The sequence below is a fragment of the Crocodylus siamensis genome, chromosome 3 (assembly GCF_052110815.1).
Source record: "Crocodylus siamensis isolate JL-2025a chromosome 3, ASM5211081v1, whole genome shotgun sequence".
Classification (NCBI taxonomy): Eukaryota; Metazoa; Chordata; order Crocodylia; family Crocodylidae; genus Crocodylus; species Crocodylus siamensis.
The window spans coordinates 164983535-165000379 of record NC_143397.1 but is presented as its reverse complement, the minus strand read 5'-3'; the positions used below and the strand labels follow the sequence as shown (position 1 = coordinate 165000379).

General features: G+C 41.3%; 1 protein-coding gene and 1 long non-coding RNA gene across 3 annotated transcripts; one reads left to right on the top strand and one right to left on the bottom strand.

Annotated features, from left to right (window-relative positions):
* Window positions 1-916: 916 nt before the first annotated feature.
* Window positions 917-11915, bottom strand: LOC149869074 (uncharacterized). Of its 2 annotated transcripts, none has more exons than XM_090039662.1 (7): window positions 10713-11912; window positions 7878-8017; window positions 7224-7310; window positions 5043-5133; window positions 4426-4612; window positions 3807-3904; window positions 917-1268 (listed from the first exon to the last, which is right to left on the bottom strand). In XM_090039662.1, exons 1-7 carry the CDS (start codon window positions 10743-10745, stop codon window positions 1134-1136), a joined length of 771 nt encoding a protein of 256 aa, XP_089895788.1. In that variant the 5' UTR covers window positions 10746-11912; the 3' UTR covers window positions 917-1133. The 2 variants fall into 2 exon arrangements, with proteins under 2 accessions (XP_089895788.1, XP_089895789.1); XM_090039663.1 differs by lacking the exon at window positions 917-1268 and adding an exon at window positions 1278-2072 and having other exon boundaries at window positions 10713-11915.
* On the top strand, window positions 8024-15409 carry LOC149869073 (uncharacterized). The gene is made up of 3 exons (XR_016441381.1): window positions 8024-10798; window positions 13301-13439; window positions 15277-15409. It is a non-coding gene; the product is annotated as an uncharacterized LOC149869073 (long non-coding RNA).
* The last annotated feature ends 1436 nt before the right edge of the window (window positions 15410-16845 follow it).

The following is a 16845-nucleotide window of genomic DNA, read 5'->3' as shown; positions in this document are numbered from 1 at the left end:
CAAATGTCCCAATCAACTCTTACTTACTGTTACTTTCGCCTTGCTAGCCGACATTGCACATTTTTAACCCCTCATCGTTTCCCTCCTCCAATAAACCAACTTTAAGTGTCTTCCTCCACCATGTTATGTTGTAGCCACGACAGTCCAGGATGTTTATCTCAAGGATGTCTAGCATTGCTGTATCTCCTACCAAATCCCTTTACACTACCACATGGTGCTGCTTCTAATACATTTCCACAACTTATCTTCTAGAGCAGAGTTCAGCAACCCGCAGGCAGTGGGCAGTAGGTCCTGTCTGTAGAAACTTTGGACCTGGCCTGCAGAAATGGGACTTCAGCAACACTTGGTGTGCCTTTTGCAGAGTGGGTCCTTCCAGCCCGCTGCCAGAAAAGGTTGCCCACCTCTGTTATAGAGGGCAACCTACCACATATGATGTTATCTCCATACTGGTTCACAAGGCCATTCCTTTTTGCTCATTCAGATCCCTCTGAAAGCTACATCTATGTGGCAACATTCACTATTATAGAATCTAAATTTTTCAAAGCTATATATGCACTTGGAAGTTGAACCATTAAAAAGTAATAAATAGAGAAAGCCCATGATCATGTTGCAGTAACCATCCTCCATTTCTCCATGCCCTCCATCTAATCTTCCTCATCCTACAAGCCTCCTTTTTTCCTCTCTGGTGTGAAGCACTTTATTTGCCTTTAGGGAATGTAAAATTAACAGATATGGACATACTGAATTCAGAGCAGCTGCCACCTGATTTTGCAGTTCAAGCTCAGCACAAGGCACCATTTTCCCCGTGGAATGTATATAATAAGATTTATAAAAAACTTGTTACGAAGTGTACAGAAATATTCCTGCAGCATGCATATGGAACAAAAAATAACACCACTGAATTTCTAACACACAATAACATTTACAAAGGACAAGTTTTATTTTAAAACTATGCCAAAAGACATAAGGTCATTATCCAAAATATGAAAGCATTAAAGTATCTTGAATTCAAAGTCATGATTATTTTATGAAAGTTGTATGCTACGAGTTTGGTTTGTTTTGCAGAGGGAACTAAACATTAAATGTAACAATCTAAACAGGGTGTTTAATTGCTATTAAGTTATAGCAATTAACTACGTTACAGAATATGAAGTAAAAGCAAGTCCATATGTTGCACTGATTCGTTTCAAGCACTTTTCATACTGATTATTCAGTTTAACTGATTCTTGCAGAGCATGCTTTAAATCTTCTATCTCATCAAAAAACTCCTAAACAAAACAAAAAAAAAGAAAAAGAAATAATTGGCATCCATCCTTTGTTCTTGAGAAACATTTCCCAATAGTAATTGGGAGATTATAGCCACGCCTCAAATCATTCCCCTCTTTGAGCACCTGCCCAGAGTGCTTTGCAAGTTACATACACAGGAATGACTTTTGCCACTACTGATATGCAGGGCCAGATGGAGTGAAATGTAGCAATTAGCCACACTACACAACAGTTTACAACTTTATTTTGAAGAGCATCTATCATACAAACTGTCTGCAAGATATTTTTCAAGATTTGCATACAGTAAGAGAAAGAACTATAAATAACACTAGCAGACAGAAATTAAAAAAGAAGCTAAAGACAGCATGGCAGAAAAATACAAAAAAGCAGTTGCTAACATGACATGGAAAAGTTGTCACACAAACCCAACTCCATGGAGGACCACAGAACAGTTAGTGTCAGACAAACAAACAAGCAATTTAGAAAGCAAAGTCTGAAAGGACAGCTGGAACAATTGTTGAAGACATTTTATAACCTGAGAGGTTTCATTAGGACCCTGAAACAAATCCAAAGCAAACAACTTCAAATTTAGGTACATTTCTCTGAGCCCTTAAAAACTAGAAAGCAAAATTCAACATACCAGACAGCTGAGAACTGATAGGAAGTCCAGAAAGAATGGAGATGTAACAGTGAAGAAAAGGATAAAAGGTAAGAATGAGGAATTTCGCAGTGAAGGAATCCAGATAATCTTGCAGTGGTTAAGACAAAATGAATGCCACCTTCCAAATTCAGTTACAGAGGAATTACTGGAACAATAAGTGGAATGTAATTACCCAGTAATGAAATGAGTACACCTCAAAATTCTGCAATAAAAATGTAATAAAGAAACTTCTTGCAAGAGTGGCATATGCTACAGATGCCTCCATTCTCTTCTTGCATTTTCCATCCTCCTCTGGTTTAACCCTGGTTGCAAGTGCTCTGTAGCAGGGAACCTGTCCATTTTGTAAAATGCCACACATATATTGTGGTACTAAATAAATCATCTATAATAAAATGTAGTGACCAGTAGCCATGACTTCAGATTTGCACAGGACAGCACCTTCAACCTGAGAATAACCCTGTTCCTAAATAAAACATCAGGCTTGGGCTCATACTGCTCCAGAGACAGTTCTACAGACAAGACTGGGACCTAAAGAATCATCAGCACCACTTCCTGCTGCACCTGTAATGCTATCAAATTAAACATGTTTAAAGTTAGAGCAGAGGACACGTATGCTCTTAGAGGAAACATTCAAGTATACAGGAAACAAGCAAAAGACTTTAATCGCTCTGTAGCTTGTTCTCCCACAACTCTCATGACAACAATTATTAGGACTGTTGTCTGAACAGAGGGAACAATATTCTCTCAAGTGCATTTTAACAAACTACTTTCTGTCCTTGCCTCAGCAGGACATTGACAGTGTCCTCATCACCCTGCTTTATTTGCAGCAGTTTAGGGTCTTCTTGTTGTTTATGGCCACTGTGCTTGGTAGTTGTACGAGAGCTGCTCATGCACCAAGAACAGGTTAGACCAGGGGCATCAACATCACCCAGCTCCTCAAGTTTAGATAGGGAAGACTGCCATGAGCAGAGGGTTGGACTAGATCACGGTCAGCAACCTATGCCCACAGAGCCATCAGATCTGACTCACGGAACCAGGATGGCTTCAGAGGTGACAGGATTTGCTCACCTTGTGCCACTGTGCTATTGCCGGGCAGTGGGGAGCCTTGCTTGTGTTGTGCTATGGCCAGGCAGCAGGCAGATGCAGCAGACAGATCTTGGCACTGGCCAGTCTTGGACCAGAGCTGAGAAATCCCAGCCCGCCGCCAGAAAACATTGTGAGTGCCAGACTAAAATGACTTCCCAAGGTCCCTTCCACCCTTGTTTTCCTCTGATTATGAAAAACACTACAATTAACTGTGAGCCCAATCCCCTTGAATGTCATACAAAGAGAGTACTGTACAAGCATCTCAGTTCCACAGCACTGAAATAAAACCTGTCCTCCCAATGAAAGAACCCAGCTGTACTAATTAAAATAAAAATGAATAACAAAACAAAAAGGGTAAAAAGCAAATGCTTTTTGTTTTCAGAAAAAGTAATGTACACATACATACAGCTAGCTGACTCAGCTGGACAGAGTTAGCCTTTTAACTTGTACTGTCCATATCCAGAAACAGTAACTCTTCACATTAACATCCAGTGCCTCAAATACATATGCCCAAGCAAAAAAGGCAGCCAGAAAGTCCTGCTCCAGAAGTAACTTGGATAAACCATAGCAAAAATAATTCTCCTCTTACCAAGATCATAAAGAAAACATGCACCTGAATACTACATTGAACAAGCATGTTTTCAAGGGTTGTTGATCTGTATTCCTTTTTTGAAATGCTATCAGGCGACTACACAGAGAAATGTGTTTTCACAATGCCACATGTTAAACCTACAGCTAAATTTCAACTCACACTGGGAATATTTATCTTCTGAAGTTTATTCAAGCAAGTTACCTTGTCTAGCCCAGCTAATTCATTTCTGAGCATTCTCCTTTCTGTAGACAACTTTTCATTTTCTTTCTTCAGCTTCTGAATTTCAAATAGTAAAATATCTATATTCAAATTTAAAAATTCATATTTTAATTATTACAGTCATCCTCTTATGCATCCAAGTTATATTATACCTAGAGTTTCCAGCATTTGGTATTACTTCAAGAAAATTATGGCTCAGTATTTTAAAAAGGTTTAAATGATTTGCTTTTAAAAATTGGTCCCATATCTTTCAAGCACCATGAGAAATCATAAGAACTCACCAGTCAGATTTTATATATGTAAGTTTTACACAAGTCAATTCTGAAAACTGTTTGTTACTATTTGATCCTAAAACAAAAAAAAACCTACATATGCAATTGAAAGACTTTGGCAGAGGGTAGAAGGGGAGAGGAAAAGGGTCAGATGATGTACCAGGTTAACTATTAGCGGGTAAGGATTTTCTTTAGAATCACAGCGTGGTCTTGGATTTTGACAAAAATCTTGAGGTCACAGTAGATTGGGCATATGCACCTCCCTATACACCTCACTTTAAAGTCTGGCTCTACTCAAAAAAACCCAATCATAAAAAAATAATTATTACCTATGTATTTGCAGGAACAACCTCCCATCTTTTTGCATATGCATCTACAAGATGTCACTTCTCCCTCTGCAGTTGCGGTCCTTTTTCCAGAAATACTGCTATCTTTTTTAGAGATCTTTTTAAATGCTAGCTGCTCAATTCTTTGTTTTTGCCCTTGAAGTTGTTGTTCTAGCTCATTAATTTTAACCTGTTAAAAAACTAGAAAATTAAGAAGTCGTGTACAAAAAGCAAATACGTTTCAACTTAATACAGTCAAACCTGCATTTTGAGTTCAAATGTAATGATCCCAAAGTGATGTAAAATAGGTTTTTTAAAGCAACAGTTTGAAGAAAAGATAAATAATTTTAAAATTAATTTGTTTGTGTTTATAACTTTTCTGCAAAAATATATGCTAATAAAGGATACCAAATCATCTCTCCCAAAAAAATATATATATTTTGTGGCTACTGTAAACCAGACAACATACTCTACTTTGAAAACAATGAGTTCCATGCTGCTGATCTATCAGAATATAAAGCTGTTTATGCCAAAATTAGGCAAGTTTTTAGTTTTCCTAGTTTACTGCATAATAACCAACATAAATTATTTGACGTAAATCTGAAAGTTGTCATACTTACTGTGAGATTTCTAATTGTTTCACTTTGTTCCTGGTTTATTTTTATTTCTTTATCATAATGCTTCTGTAGACTATCATACATCTGAAGTAGTCTGAGAACAGAAGTATGTGAATTGCTAGTTAAACAATTAAGACTACCATCCTACTCTTTAATGACTAACATCCTTTAAAAATAAAGGCCTGCTTACTATTAGTTACATTTCAGCTTTGGACTGTAGCTATATTTCATAGCACTAGCCCTGAATAGCAGGACCACAAGTTACTAAGAACTATACAAAATGAACATGCATAGTTATTTTTCTGCATGATAAACCTGAGATGGTCAATAATTCTTCAGAATCCTCATAATTGTGTGTAATAAAGTGAGTAACATATATCCTTTATAGAAAGTTAAAAAAACAAAACCATTTAGGTAGAAAAAAAATGTTTAAATACATGTACAGTAGATACTTAAACAAACTGTCTCTTACAAGGTAAGAAGAGTCATCATTTAAATGTCATCCTACAAACTCTTAGTTAATAGGTGCACTATCTTCATGGATTAGTATCTAATCCACAGACTTCTTCAGACTTTGGAATGGTGTTTTAGTGACCATAAAATGTGACCAGTTATAAAGAGAACCCTTCCTTCTCTGAAAGGTACACTTGGGTAAAACCACAATGTTCCTAAGAGGTTGTACCCAAGACTTTTTTTTAAGGTTTTCTTAAAAATAAAACTTTTATTTAGGTCAAGATACATAATGAGGGAGGTACTTGACCAACATTTTAATAAATCAAATAAAACTTTTCAGAGATAGTTAATTACCTAAAGTTAAAAAGATAAAATGGTAAACATTAAGTGTGAGTTATGATTTTATTTTTGACCATTTGCTTATAAATCAAAATGAAATACAACACATACATGTGGTCATTTCACCTAACCAGATAAGTGCAATAAGGCAACAGAAGGATAAGTACTATACACATAGATACTTCTGTAATGAGGATAACAATGAACTATTATTCAAAAGGATGAGTTAGAAACAGTTAAAAAAAACCCAACAGGTTCATTTAAGTGCTGAGTAAGCAAGCCATTTATTACCAAGAGCCTTAACTACAATATATAAAACTGATCCATACAAGTCAGGGAGTTTATGTGGAATAAATTCCCTCCAGAGGTGATGCAGTCATGTACCCTGGAGGTTTTCAAGAGGAAACTAGATAGTCACCTCATTGGGGTCACCTAACCCCAGTTGTCTTCCTGTCTAGAGCTGGGGGGGGGGGGACCCAACAATCTCCAAGGTCCCTTCCAGCCCCTTCCAATCTATGAATCTCTGAATCAGTGAAAGGAATGTTCTTATTTAAAAAGAATCTCTTTGATATTAATAAACTTTGAAATCTTTTATCGCTTAGGCAAAGCATTGGTAACTTTTCAGATTATTGACAATGACTGTTCCACAAGATGTAAACACCTGAGTCTCTGATTTGACTGAAAACCGCTACAAGACTCCTATTCTGCAACTGACAGCTGATAAACTACCATATTCATGAAAAGTACTGATGAATTTAATAATGTGACTATACTGTACAAGCAAAGAAGTCTAGATATACAATGGATATGTGTCTACACTGCAGAACGCGGTATGGTATAAAAAGACCTCAGCTAGCTCAAATGCAGGAAGCAGTCTAGCCACAACACAGATCTCCATGCAAATTAATCTACTCTGCTTCTCCCTGCATTGCAATAGGTAGACTGCTTCCAGCATCCAAGTTAGCTTTTAGCAAGCTAATTCAGGTAATTTTATACTACAGTGAGCAGCACAGACATGCCAGTATAAGATAGAAAGACTCTTTAAATACACACCAAGTACAGCAAAAGCTAGTTATGAGAGTCTGCAACCTCCATAATTCACAAATGTCAATGAACTGACTAGTTTAACAAGGACTCCACTATCTTGGCAGCTGCACAGCACATATAGGCTAGCCTTTTTTCTAGTGAAGAGAACAGCTTCCCCACTTAAAACATCCACCCCTGTTTTGGAGAGCTGATTTTTGAGGGAAAGGTGCATGTTGCATGTGAGAAAATACAGTATATCCTACCTGAAAGAGGTAAATCACAACCCCTCTACCTTAAACTAAGCTAGTTCTAGCAAGAAGGAACACACTCCACTAACTCTCAGAGAGATTTACCAAAATAACTTACCTAGCACTTTCCCCTGCCCGTCTGAGTTCCTTTTTGGGAATGCCACTCATCGTATGCCATAAGTAGGCTTCTGTTTGAACCTGAACACTTAATTGAAATAAATACCACAGCTTAATGTAAACCAATGTAAACAGCTTTCAGAACAGTAAAGAGCTGTGTCAGAATGGCTGCAGATAAATAAAGTAGTAACTTGTCCATATTTTTCATTCAGCATGAAAAGTCTTGCTACACGTTCTGTACAAAGATGTGTGGAAAGCTGTCTGGGTCCTTTTCAAAATAAAGAGAAGGGAAAAAAGTCTCTTCTGAAGTCTACATTTCAAAACACTTTAAGTAGCATTAATGCTTTCAAATATGCCACATTTTGGTCTCTTATACATTATTTATTATTCATTATCAAGATACTCTAAAGCATTTTAGACCAAGTCAAACCCTAGGTAGAACACCCACTAAGTAAGCAAAAGCACAAGTCACCAGCATATAGACTTGTTTTGCTTGAAATACAACTTTGGTCCAGGGCAAAGGGTTAGTTTTATCACAGGTCTCAAGACCTTTATCCTAAGGCAAAGTACTGCATGGCACTGTCACCCCTACTACAAGCAGTCTCAATTTGAGATTTGAACCCATTACTTTCTGTTTTAAACTAATCGGTCTTACTCTCTGCTTGTGACATAGTCATGCATTAACTGCTGCAGATGTAATTTCTCCTGAATCTGAGCCAAATCACTTTCTAGCTGTTTATTTTTCCTGTGCAGCTTTTTCAGCTTCTTAAGTAGTTGTTCATTTTCATCACTGAGCTGGAAAGTAAGAAAGAGATATTTCACCAAATAGAATGTTTAAGATACTGCATTAGCATGGGCTAACATTTCTCTTCATAAAGACTAATACACTTATCTTTGGTTATTCACATATATAAAGCAAGACACCTGGAAAAGCTGTTGGTTTCATAATATTTGTGTAAACCTAAACACAAATGCCTTGAGACACATACCAAAAGGTACTCTCTTCTGTACAGATCAGTGAACCAGTATCAGTGGGTGCATCTACACATTCATTAATGCACCTTTGTTACTGCATATTACGTTTAGTACCTCTAATATGAGGTACTAGATAAAGGCACAGTAGCTGCACTAATGCACAGTAGCAAGGGCAAACTTTTCTTTGTGAAGCTTAATATGCTGTAGACTAATCCTACTGCGCATTAGCATGTTAGCACAGTTTTTGCAATGATGCACTAATGTGCAGTAGAACAGTCCACTGTGCATTAAGCCGTCTCATGTAAACATATCCAGTTGCTCTTAGTTTGGCAGCAGGTTAAATGTATTTGTATATAAAACAACAGGGTAGGAACAAAGCACACATGCTGTTGAGCTATGCTGCCAAATCTAGAGCCCAGCTCTGCCAAAAGGCATAAAGATACTCTTATGCTTAATCAGTCCCAATGAAGGTCTGCCAAATTAAAATTATCATATAGATTTACATTACTTCCTGCAGAATACTACAATACTATTATATGTGATTCACGTGCAATTCATTTGACCCAATCATATGTTCCCAAAATTTTAAAGTTAAGTCTTTTGCTTAGGCTAACATTAAATACAGGAGACATTAGATTTACTCCTGTAAACACTTCTGTTGAGTAAATTTACATACAAGTATTGCCACTGTACTTCGATTCCTCAAACAAATTAAATTAAACACCACATAAGTGTTCAGAGACATCACACATTTTAAAAACAAAAAACTAAGTTCAATGCAGCTTGTTTCTTGCATTGCTACCCAAATGGTAACAAACTTGACATCAGGCCTGTATGACAGACATAACACCATACATTTTCTCTTCTAGTCAGCCTATTTGCTGTACTGATTGTCAGTGAACTAAGCCCACCACAAAATCTGTAAGCCTCCCTCAGGCCACAAGGCCACTAAGAACACACCAGCAGATTCTGGGAGATAACGAAAGTTAAAACAGGGGTGGGAGTGTGGGCCAAATTCATTAATGCATGCTCCAGAAGAGGAAAGCAAGCAGAGCCCACCACCCAATGCCCAGTAACCCTTGAACGAGTCCAAGGAGGCAGTGGACACACTGAAACTATCCCTGGAGACATGAATGGATGAGGGAATGGAAGACGCCCAACAGTCCCTGGGCCTCCCCCCCAGCCAGAGCCTCTGTTGTAGTGAGGTAGATGGGCCTCTTCAATTCAGGAAGCCACCAACTTTGGAAGCTGGAAACAAGCCAGAGATGAGGAGAGCAAGAAAATAAACCCTAATAAGAGGCATATGTTTGTCTTACAAGACAACAGATATGCATGGTGAGGCATCAGTTGGTTGAACATCTATGACTGTGGCTGTAGAGCCCAATTCTTGAATGACAGTCCTTCCTACACTTATCACTCGTGAAGGTCAGCTTGGGTCGGGTAAATTATTACTGTAATTTACAGTAGACAGTACTACCTGAGACTGTCAACACATAGTGCTGGGCATAACATGGCAATCTCTAGGATGCCAATTGCTTTGGGCACAAAAACAATTTAGAGGGGGATACTAGTCTCAACCCTGGTGGAGGAAATGCCACCAAAAGGTTGTGGAATCACTAGTAATAGATCATAATAAATACTACAACCTCACTACTGTCATTACAATTATGATTTACAATGATCATAATCATCCACTCATATAAGAGCCAGGAGACACCGGTGGAAAAACTATAAGCATATTATCTTCCACATCAGTGGTTTTCAGTCCTTCTTGACTGAAGGCACCTCTCCTTAGACCAGCAATTCCCAACCTTTTTGGACTGGCGGCACCTCTCCCTAACATTTGTGAGCAGCACTGTACCTAGACTCCTGGTGGCCCCAGGCCAACTTTTAGTATCAGGCCACCCTCAGCCAGATGATAATAATAATAATAAAAAAATTACTATTTTCAGGCCCCCTTTCTATCCAGGCCGCAGGCAGCCACCCGGTTCACCCATGCCTGTCCGGCCCTGCCTGTGAGCCCAGTGGCACCCAAGTTCAAATATTAGTGTATGTACAACAGTCCTGGCAGAAGAGCCAGGCAGTGGGAGGGGAGGAGGGGGGGGGGAAATCAAGCCTGAGCTTGTGTTCGTAGCTCATCTCCTCACAACACCTACAAAGGATGCACCAGCAAACAGGGGATCTGGAGACTCAGCCACAACCTGCAGGAAGGGCCACCCCTCGCTTCCACTGGGGAAGCATGGGCGTGATGCCCGCACACCAGGCACATGATCCCGGCGCACTCCTGCTAGAGGCTGATTTTGCCAAAGGCACAAGCTGCTGTGTGCAGCCCCGTGCCACACCCCCTGACCCACGGGCCGCAGCACGAGTTGAGCCTGCAGCTACCACGGTCCCGCAGGCAAGGTGGGCCGGGGTAAATCCACTGAGGGCCGCCGTGACGTAACTGGTGACTGGCCAATCCTCGGGAGGGGCGATTGCGCCCGTTTCCCACCCACAGGGCCCCGCCCCCACTCACTTGCAGACACTTGTGCACCGCGGGTACCGCCATTGATAGACGAGGCGGGGCGGGGCAGTCTCCCCAGCAACGAGCAGGTGACCGAGGTAAGCGAAAAACCGTGCGCAGACCCTCGTTTTCAAACCGTTTCCTTGGTGCTACCGGTCGCCATAAGGACCCCGGGCCCAGCTGCCCCGCGCGGCGCCTGCTTTCCCGCGTGCTTGGGACAGGCAGGCACAGAGGTCAACTAAGCGCCACCCCGCCTGCACGTAGAAGGGTGACGTCATTAACAGGCGACCGCTCCACGACAAGGCCCCCTCCTTGGCGCTGGTTGCCACGGAAACAAGAGCACCCCCCCCCCCCCGTCGCGGCTCGGGAAGTGGCGCGGGGGGGGGCGTACGCTGTGAGCGTCACAGAGGCTCCGCCCCCTTCCGTCGGCGTCTTAGAAGGTTATGCCCCTCCCCTGCCTACGTTCCCAGTGCAGGTGACCTCTGTGTATATGTACACACATGCACGTATATACAGTAAGCTGTTACAGATAGAAGGTATAGACAGATATGTCTATATATATATCTGTGTGTATTCACACACATATATAGACACTATACCATCTTACCACATATACATGCATGCACCATTTTACCATTTTATATATCTGTATATCTATATATATAGCTAGATATATACCATCTTCCCATTCTGTCTATCTATCTATCTATCTATCTATCTATCTCTATAACAGTAAAGGAAAATTGTGCAGAAGTGACTGCAAGTCAGAAGCCAGGAGTTCCGGAAGATATGTATCAGTCACTGGAGGGGCTGTGGTGGTGCTGGCACTGCAGTGCAGGGTTGACAGCCCAGGGGCTGCCAGCTCGAGCCCCTGGCAGAAGCGCTGCTGGTCGCCTCTCAGGTTCCAATAAAGCTGCAAATTCTGCTAAGCACCTTGTTGCAAGGACTTGAAAGGAAGTGCATGTTGCGTGGGATGTGCTCCCTGTAGCGTCACAATCACTGCCCACCGTGTGGGTGCTAGAGCTGCATTCAGCCCCCACTGCTGCTAGACTGCAGGGGGAGGCTGGAAGAGGAGGGTCTCAACAGCTTGATAGTAATGCAGAGGGTGAGGGGCATCATCCCCTATAAAGCACAACACATTTTTCCCCCATTCCTGGAAACTAGAAGTTTTATTAAACTAGTAGGGACCTGAGGCACCAGGATTCGGTTTCACAGAGGAGCCAAAAAGGTAATGAGCATCCTTTCATTGGCATGAGTTAAAAACAGTTGGGAACAGAGGTGGGCTGTGAAATAGGAACTCCATTATCAGAATCAACCAAGGGGCAGCAGCCTGGGAGAATTGGTGAAACATCAAGACCCTTAAAAAAAATAAGAGGGTCCTTCACACCAGGTGGAATGAAGAATTGAGAAGGGATCAGGTAAATGACCATGAGCCACGAAGTCAGGCAACTCCCTCAGGACTGCCTGGTTGGAAACACTGCTGTCACTGCTGGACAGTTGGTTTTAAACTTTGGGCTGTGTGGTGGGGTGGACAGGCAGCATGGCAACAGATAGGGCAGGAGGCAGAAAGCAGAGCAGCAGATGGGGAAGAGAGCGCAAGGCAGGGAACAGAACAGCAGATCAAGCAGAGGAAGCAGATTGAAGTGGCATTCAGAGAGGGTGTGGTGCTAATTTGTGAGATGCCTGCCTAAAAGGTTTTTATAGATAGTAAGGCTAGAAGGGACCTTGGAAGATCATTGGGTCCAGCTCCCTGCACCAGGCAGGAAAGACAACTGGGGTCAAGTGATTCCGGCAAGGTGACTATCCAGTCTCCTCTCAAAGATTTCCAGAATGATCTAGCTGGGGATGATCCTGCTTTGAGCAGGAGGTTGGACTAGGTGCCCTCCTGAGGTCCCTTCCAACCCTAATTTTCTGTGATTCTGCGATTCCATTAACTCACTGTGTTGCTAGAGATAGTAATTCAAAGGGACCTTTCCATTGCCTCAGATGTAGCAGGATTGCTTTGTTTTGTTTCTTTTTTATGAAAATTCTGCACTGAAGAATTTACACAAAATTATAATCTCTCAGGCAGAAGAAATAACATATCTGTCATGCAAAGTGTGTCCCTTTAAAGAAAGATAGAATTAAAATATATGATGAGAACTCCATGAAGAGGGTGAGTAGTGCCATCTAGATACTGAAAGGGAGAATACCAGTACCTTAGCATTCTAAAGAGTCTGACTATTATGTCATTATAAATAACATTTTTTTTTATTTCAGAGGGTTAGATATTTTTAAATGTGATGTACTGGTGGCATGTAGTATTAATAAGGAAGGACCAAATCAGGCTCTTAGGTCATGTGGTGTAGATCCTCTGTCTGCAGATCTTTCTAATCCCACAAGCTGCTTCAAGTGCTCCATTCCACCTTTCCTAGAACTCTAGGAGGGTCTCCAGAGTCCTGCGTTTCATTAATGGAAGAGACAAGGAATAAGCAGGCTGTAGAAAGCCCTGCATTAACTGGGTAGCCCAGAAAAAAATAACTTCTCTTTCTGTTACCCTAAATCGATTGAGTATTTGCAAAAGACAGCATTAGCCTGGGACTGTATCATCTTGTTCACAGGTCTCTCTGTAAAAGAAAACCACCAGGAAAGTCCACTTGAAGCACCATGACAAAGAAGTGGAAAACTCAGTAGAAGTAGAGGTACAGTGTTCTGAAGACTCCTACCAGGGGAGGCACCATGACGATGGTGTTGGTCCAGGTAGTTTTCCTATATCTGGAGGGGAAGATCCCCCTTTTCCTGACTTTGAATGACTTGATGTAGTTGAGGGTAGAGACCTATCCATTGTACTGCAGGCAGACACCCGTACAATAATCTATTATAACCTCCCAGTGGGAGGATCTCGGTAACAGATTTTATGGTGATGGGGGATTGCTCCTGGCTTTCACTCTAGCTTGCTCCTATGGCCTTTTGGCTAGGAGAAAGCATGGCTAAGATCCATCTGAACCCCAACGCTTGGGGCTTACACATAGGATGCCTGCCATGGATTTGGGAGTATCTGAAACACAAGACTGATGAGTCTGGAAGGAAGGATACTTGCCAGTGGTAGCACCACACAGAACTGAATGACTGAGCTCTGCCTAGTCAATTAAATTTGAAACCGATTTGGCTGATTTGGCCTGAGACACAACATTAAAAAAAGGTGGACAGACCATTTGATCACAGTATGGGACAGTCCAGTCCATGTAATGGTAATACTGTATTTAGTCATATATAAGATGATCCCCCATTAATTAGATTCTATGTATGGAAAAATTATAAAATTGTTATAATATTCCAGGTATAGAATCTAAGTATTGGAGGTTTGCGTTAAATTTATCCCTTCCCATTGACACAGCAAGGAAAATAAATCTGGGGGTCTACCCCTTCAGCTTCTTCAGTTTGTAGCCCCTTCCTTCCCTCCTTACTCTCAGGCCCTGCTCTCACTGAGCACATGGAAGTGAATAAGCAAATTTGAAAACACTGACCTTGAAATAAACATACCTATAGTAATTTGCATAAAGTGCCCATAGACTTCGTTCATCCAGAATTGATGCATTTTACCTTTTTTTGGAACGGCTACAAGTTTAGCATAGATACTCCATAAACATACTTCTTAAGCAGCACATTTGCACCTACTTATATAGTGCAAACTATGCAGATACCCCCCACCCCAAAAGATCCATGTGCTAATTAGCCCTCGACTCATGATTAGAACTGAGTGTTCTTACTATGAATCCTGAGATCCTCTAAAAATGTATGTGCAGATAAATTTGTGTGCACGATAGAAACAAGGCAACTTGGCCCAGCTCTAATTTACAGAGCGTAGAGGCGCACTAATTATGTATGACAGCCTGAAAGAGAGGGCAACAAAAGGATTCTGGGTGAACTGTCTGGGGTCCAATTTGGTGATGTTTGCTAGGCATTTAAGGCTGGTGAAGCAAGGAATCACTGGAAATGAGAAAGGCACAGCTCAGCTATGGGGGTGAAGAGGAAGTTAAAATATATGCAATGTAGTGGTTCACTATGACTTTAAAACTAATTGGTGGTAAGGGGGACTGCATTCAATATTTTATTCAGATGGGCTGAGCTAACCTTCTTGTCATGGATCTTCCACAAGGACCTATGTAAAGACCACAGAGACCTAACAGGTTCATAGCTCACTGTGCACTTCTAAGTGAAGGCGTGGAAGCACAGAGCGAGGCGGCAGACTAGACCCAGCTGCCCTAGGGAAAGTTGCCAAGGTGAGAATGAGATGATCAACCACCTCCTGTGGCTCTGCCCCTATGTCAAGGGAGTGTGGGAAAAGGTAAGTCGGCTCCTGGAGGAAATGACAGGAGTCAGGCTGATGACAAGGGGGGCAGCACTGTATGGACACCTGACAAAACATCAGGGGTTCCAGACAGCCTGATTTGACTAGTTTGTGTCCTCCATCAGGAGCACCTTGTGGCAATGCAAGAACTTCCTGTTGTACAGACAGATATGTTGTGAGTTCAGCAACAACACTCTGGACACTCCTGGGTTGAACTAAGAGTTATTTCTTATCATAATTCTCCAGAATCATATCCAGGGTGGATCTTAGCAATGGCCCTCAGCATGCAGAACTTATACTTGCTCTGCCTCTGACCTGATCCAGTCCAGTCCTGTGGAGAGAGAGAAACCAAGAATGCCTCTGGCTCCTCCTGGCAGAGAACATGGAGTCCCCAGTGCTGCAAAACTGCCACAAGCAAAGTGAACTCTGAAGTGCTGAACATCCAGGCTTTGACCTTAAAGGGGCAGTACAAGAAAAACACAATAAGACACAACACCAACACACTGAGCTCAAGGAAACAGACTGTGTTAAAATGTTTCTGAGTGAACTCCAGTCCTACTACCGGAAATTGGTGGGAAAGGATGGAGAAAATGCAGCTAACTACACCTGGAAAAGGGACATGTGAAACAGGCTGTTAAAAGACCCCCGGGGAGGGAAAGTGGAAAAGGAAAATGGAGAGGACAGTGATGCAAGTGACCTGGAGACAGCGAGGACAACAACAGGATCAGCAGAAGTGACAGTGACAAGGACTGTGAATTAACTGAGACTGTAAACCCCAACTGGGGCTTGGACTAATGAACCATGATTGGGTCAGGGCAGGGCAGTGGGTGGGTGCGTGGGGGAGTGGGTGCATTCTTTGTAATGGGTGCACAGGTTTCTAAATGCAGTTTGAGGTGTGTTATGGAAAGTTCATGACAGAGGATGTTTATATATAACTAGATAGACAGATAGAAATATAGTTTACAAAAAAAATTATTTTTTTGGCTATGATCAAATGTAGCAGCATTTTTGGCAGCAAGGGGAGGGTGGTAGGGCTGGCTCTGGCCCTCCCAGTGCCGGCCAATACCAGGTCTGGTGCCAGTTCCCTGTGGAGGGAACACCTGCCCATTTTTTTTTACATACCGCTGCGGAAAAAAAACAAAACCTGACCCCAACTTTTCTTAATCAGCTGCTAAAACTGTTGTTTTGATGTAAAATTAAAGCTTTAACACCAGTATGGTAGTAGTTTGCATATATTAAAAGCCACATTACCTAGAGCAGTGTTTTTCAACCTGTGGTCGGAGGATCCCTGGGGGTTGACAGACTATATCTAAGGGGTCTGTGAAAGATGACTCTGATCAATCAAAAGTATGTAAATACCCACTCACAATTCAGAGGTTTTGGCACCTCCATTTTAAATCATTTAGGGGTCTACAAATGAAAGCAGGTTAAAAACCACTGACCTAGAACATCTCTTAAATGCACCCATCCTAGTTACAAACCTCATGCTTTATAAGAACTGTAAACTGATAAAAGCTTTAGTGAACATGGACAGAAAAAGTAACTAATATTTTTATATGATTAATCCTATGGTATCTGAAAGGGCACCTGTATCAAGCTAAAGTGTTTTTAGTCACAGTGGAAAATAATTGTCATGATGGGGAAATACTCTTTTGCCCTGTGGAGTTAGTTCATTAAAGTTAGTTTGGTTTTTGTTTATTTCTTACAGTATTTTTTCAAGTTTTAGTGGGTACTTTGCTTTGTCACTTAGTTCCCCATTAAAAAAGATCATTCATCAAACCTATGAAGTTACAGGGAATTTTTATATAAAGATTT

Coding starts and splice junctions, on each gene's coding strand:
- LOC149869074 (XM_090039662.1), bottom strand. CDS start 10,745: ATGGCGGTACCCGCGGTGCACAAGTGTCTGCAA. Junction 8,018..10,712: donor CGGTGCACAAGTGTCTGCAA/GTGAGTGGGGGC, acceptor CTTACTTTCCAG/CTCAGTGATGAAAATGAACA. Junction 4,613..5,042: donor AAACAATTAGAAATCTCACA/GTAAGTATGACA, acceptor GTTTTTTAACAG/GTTAAAATTAATGAGCTAGA.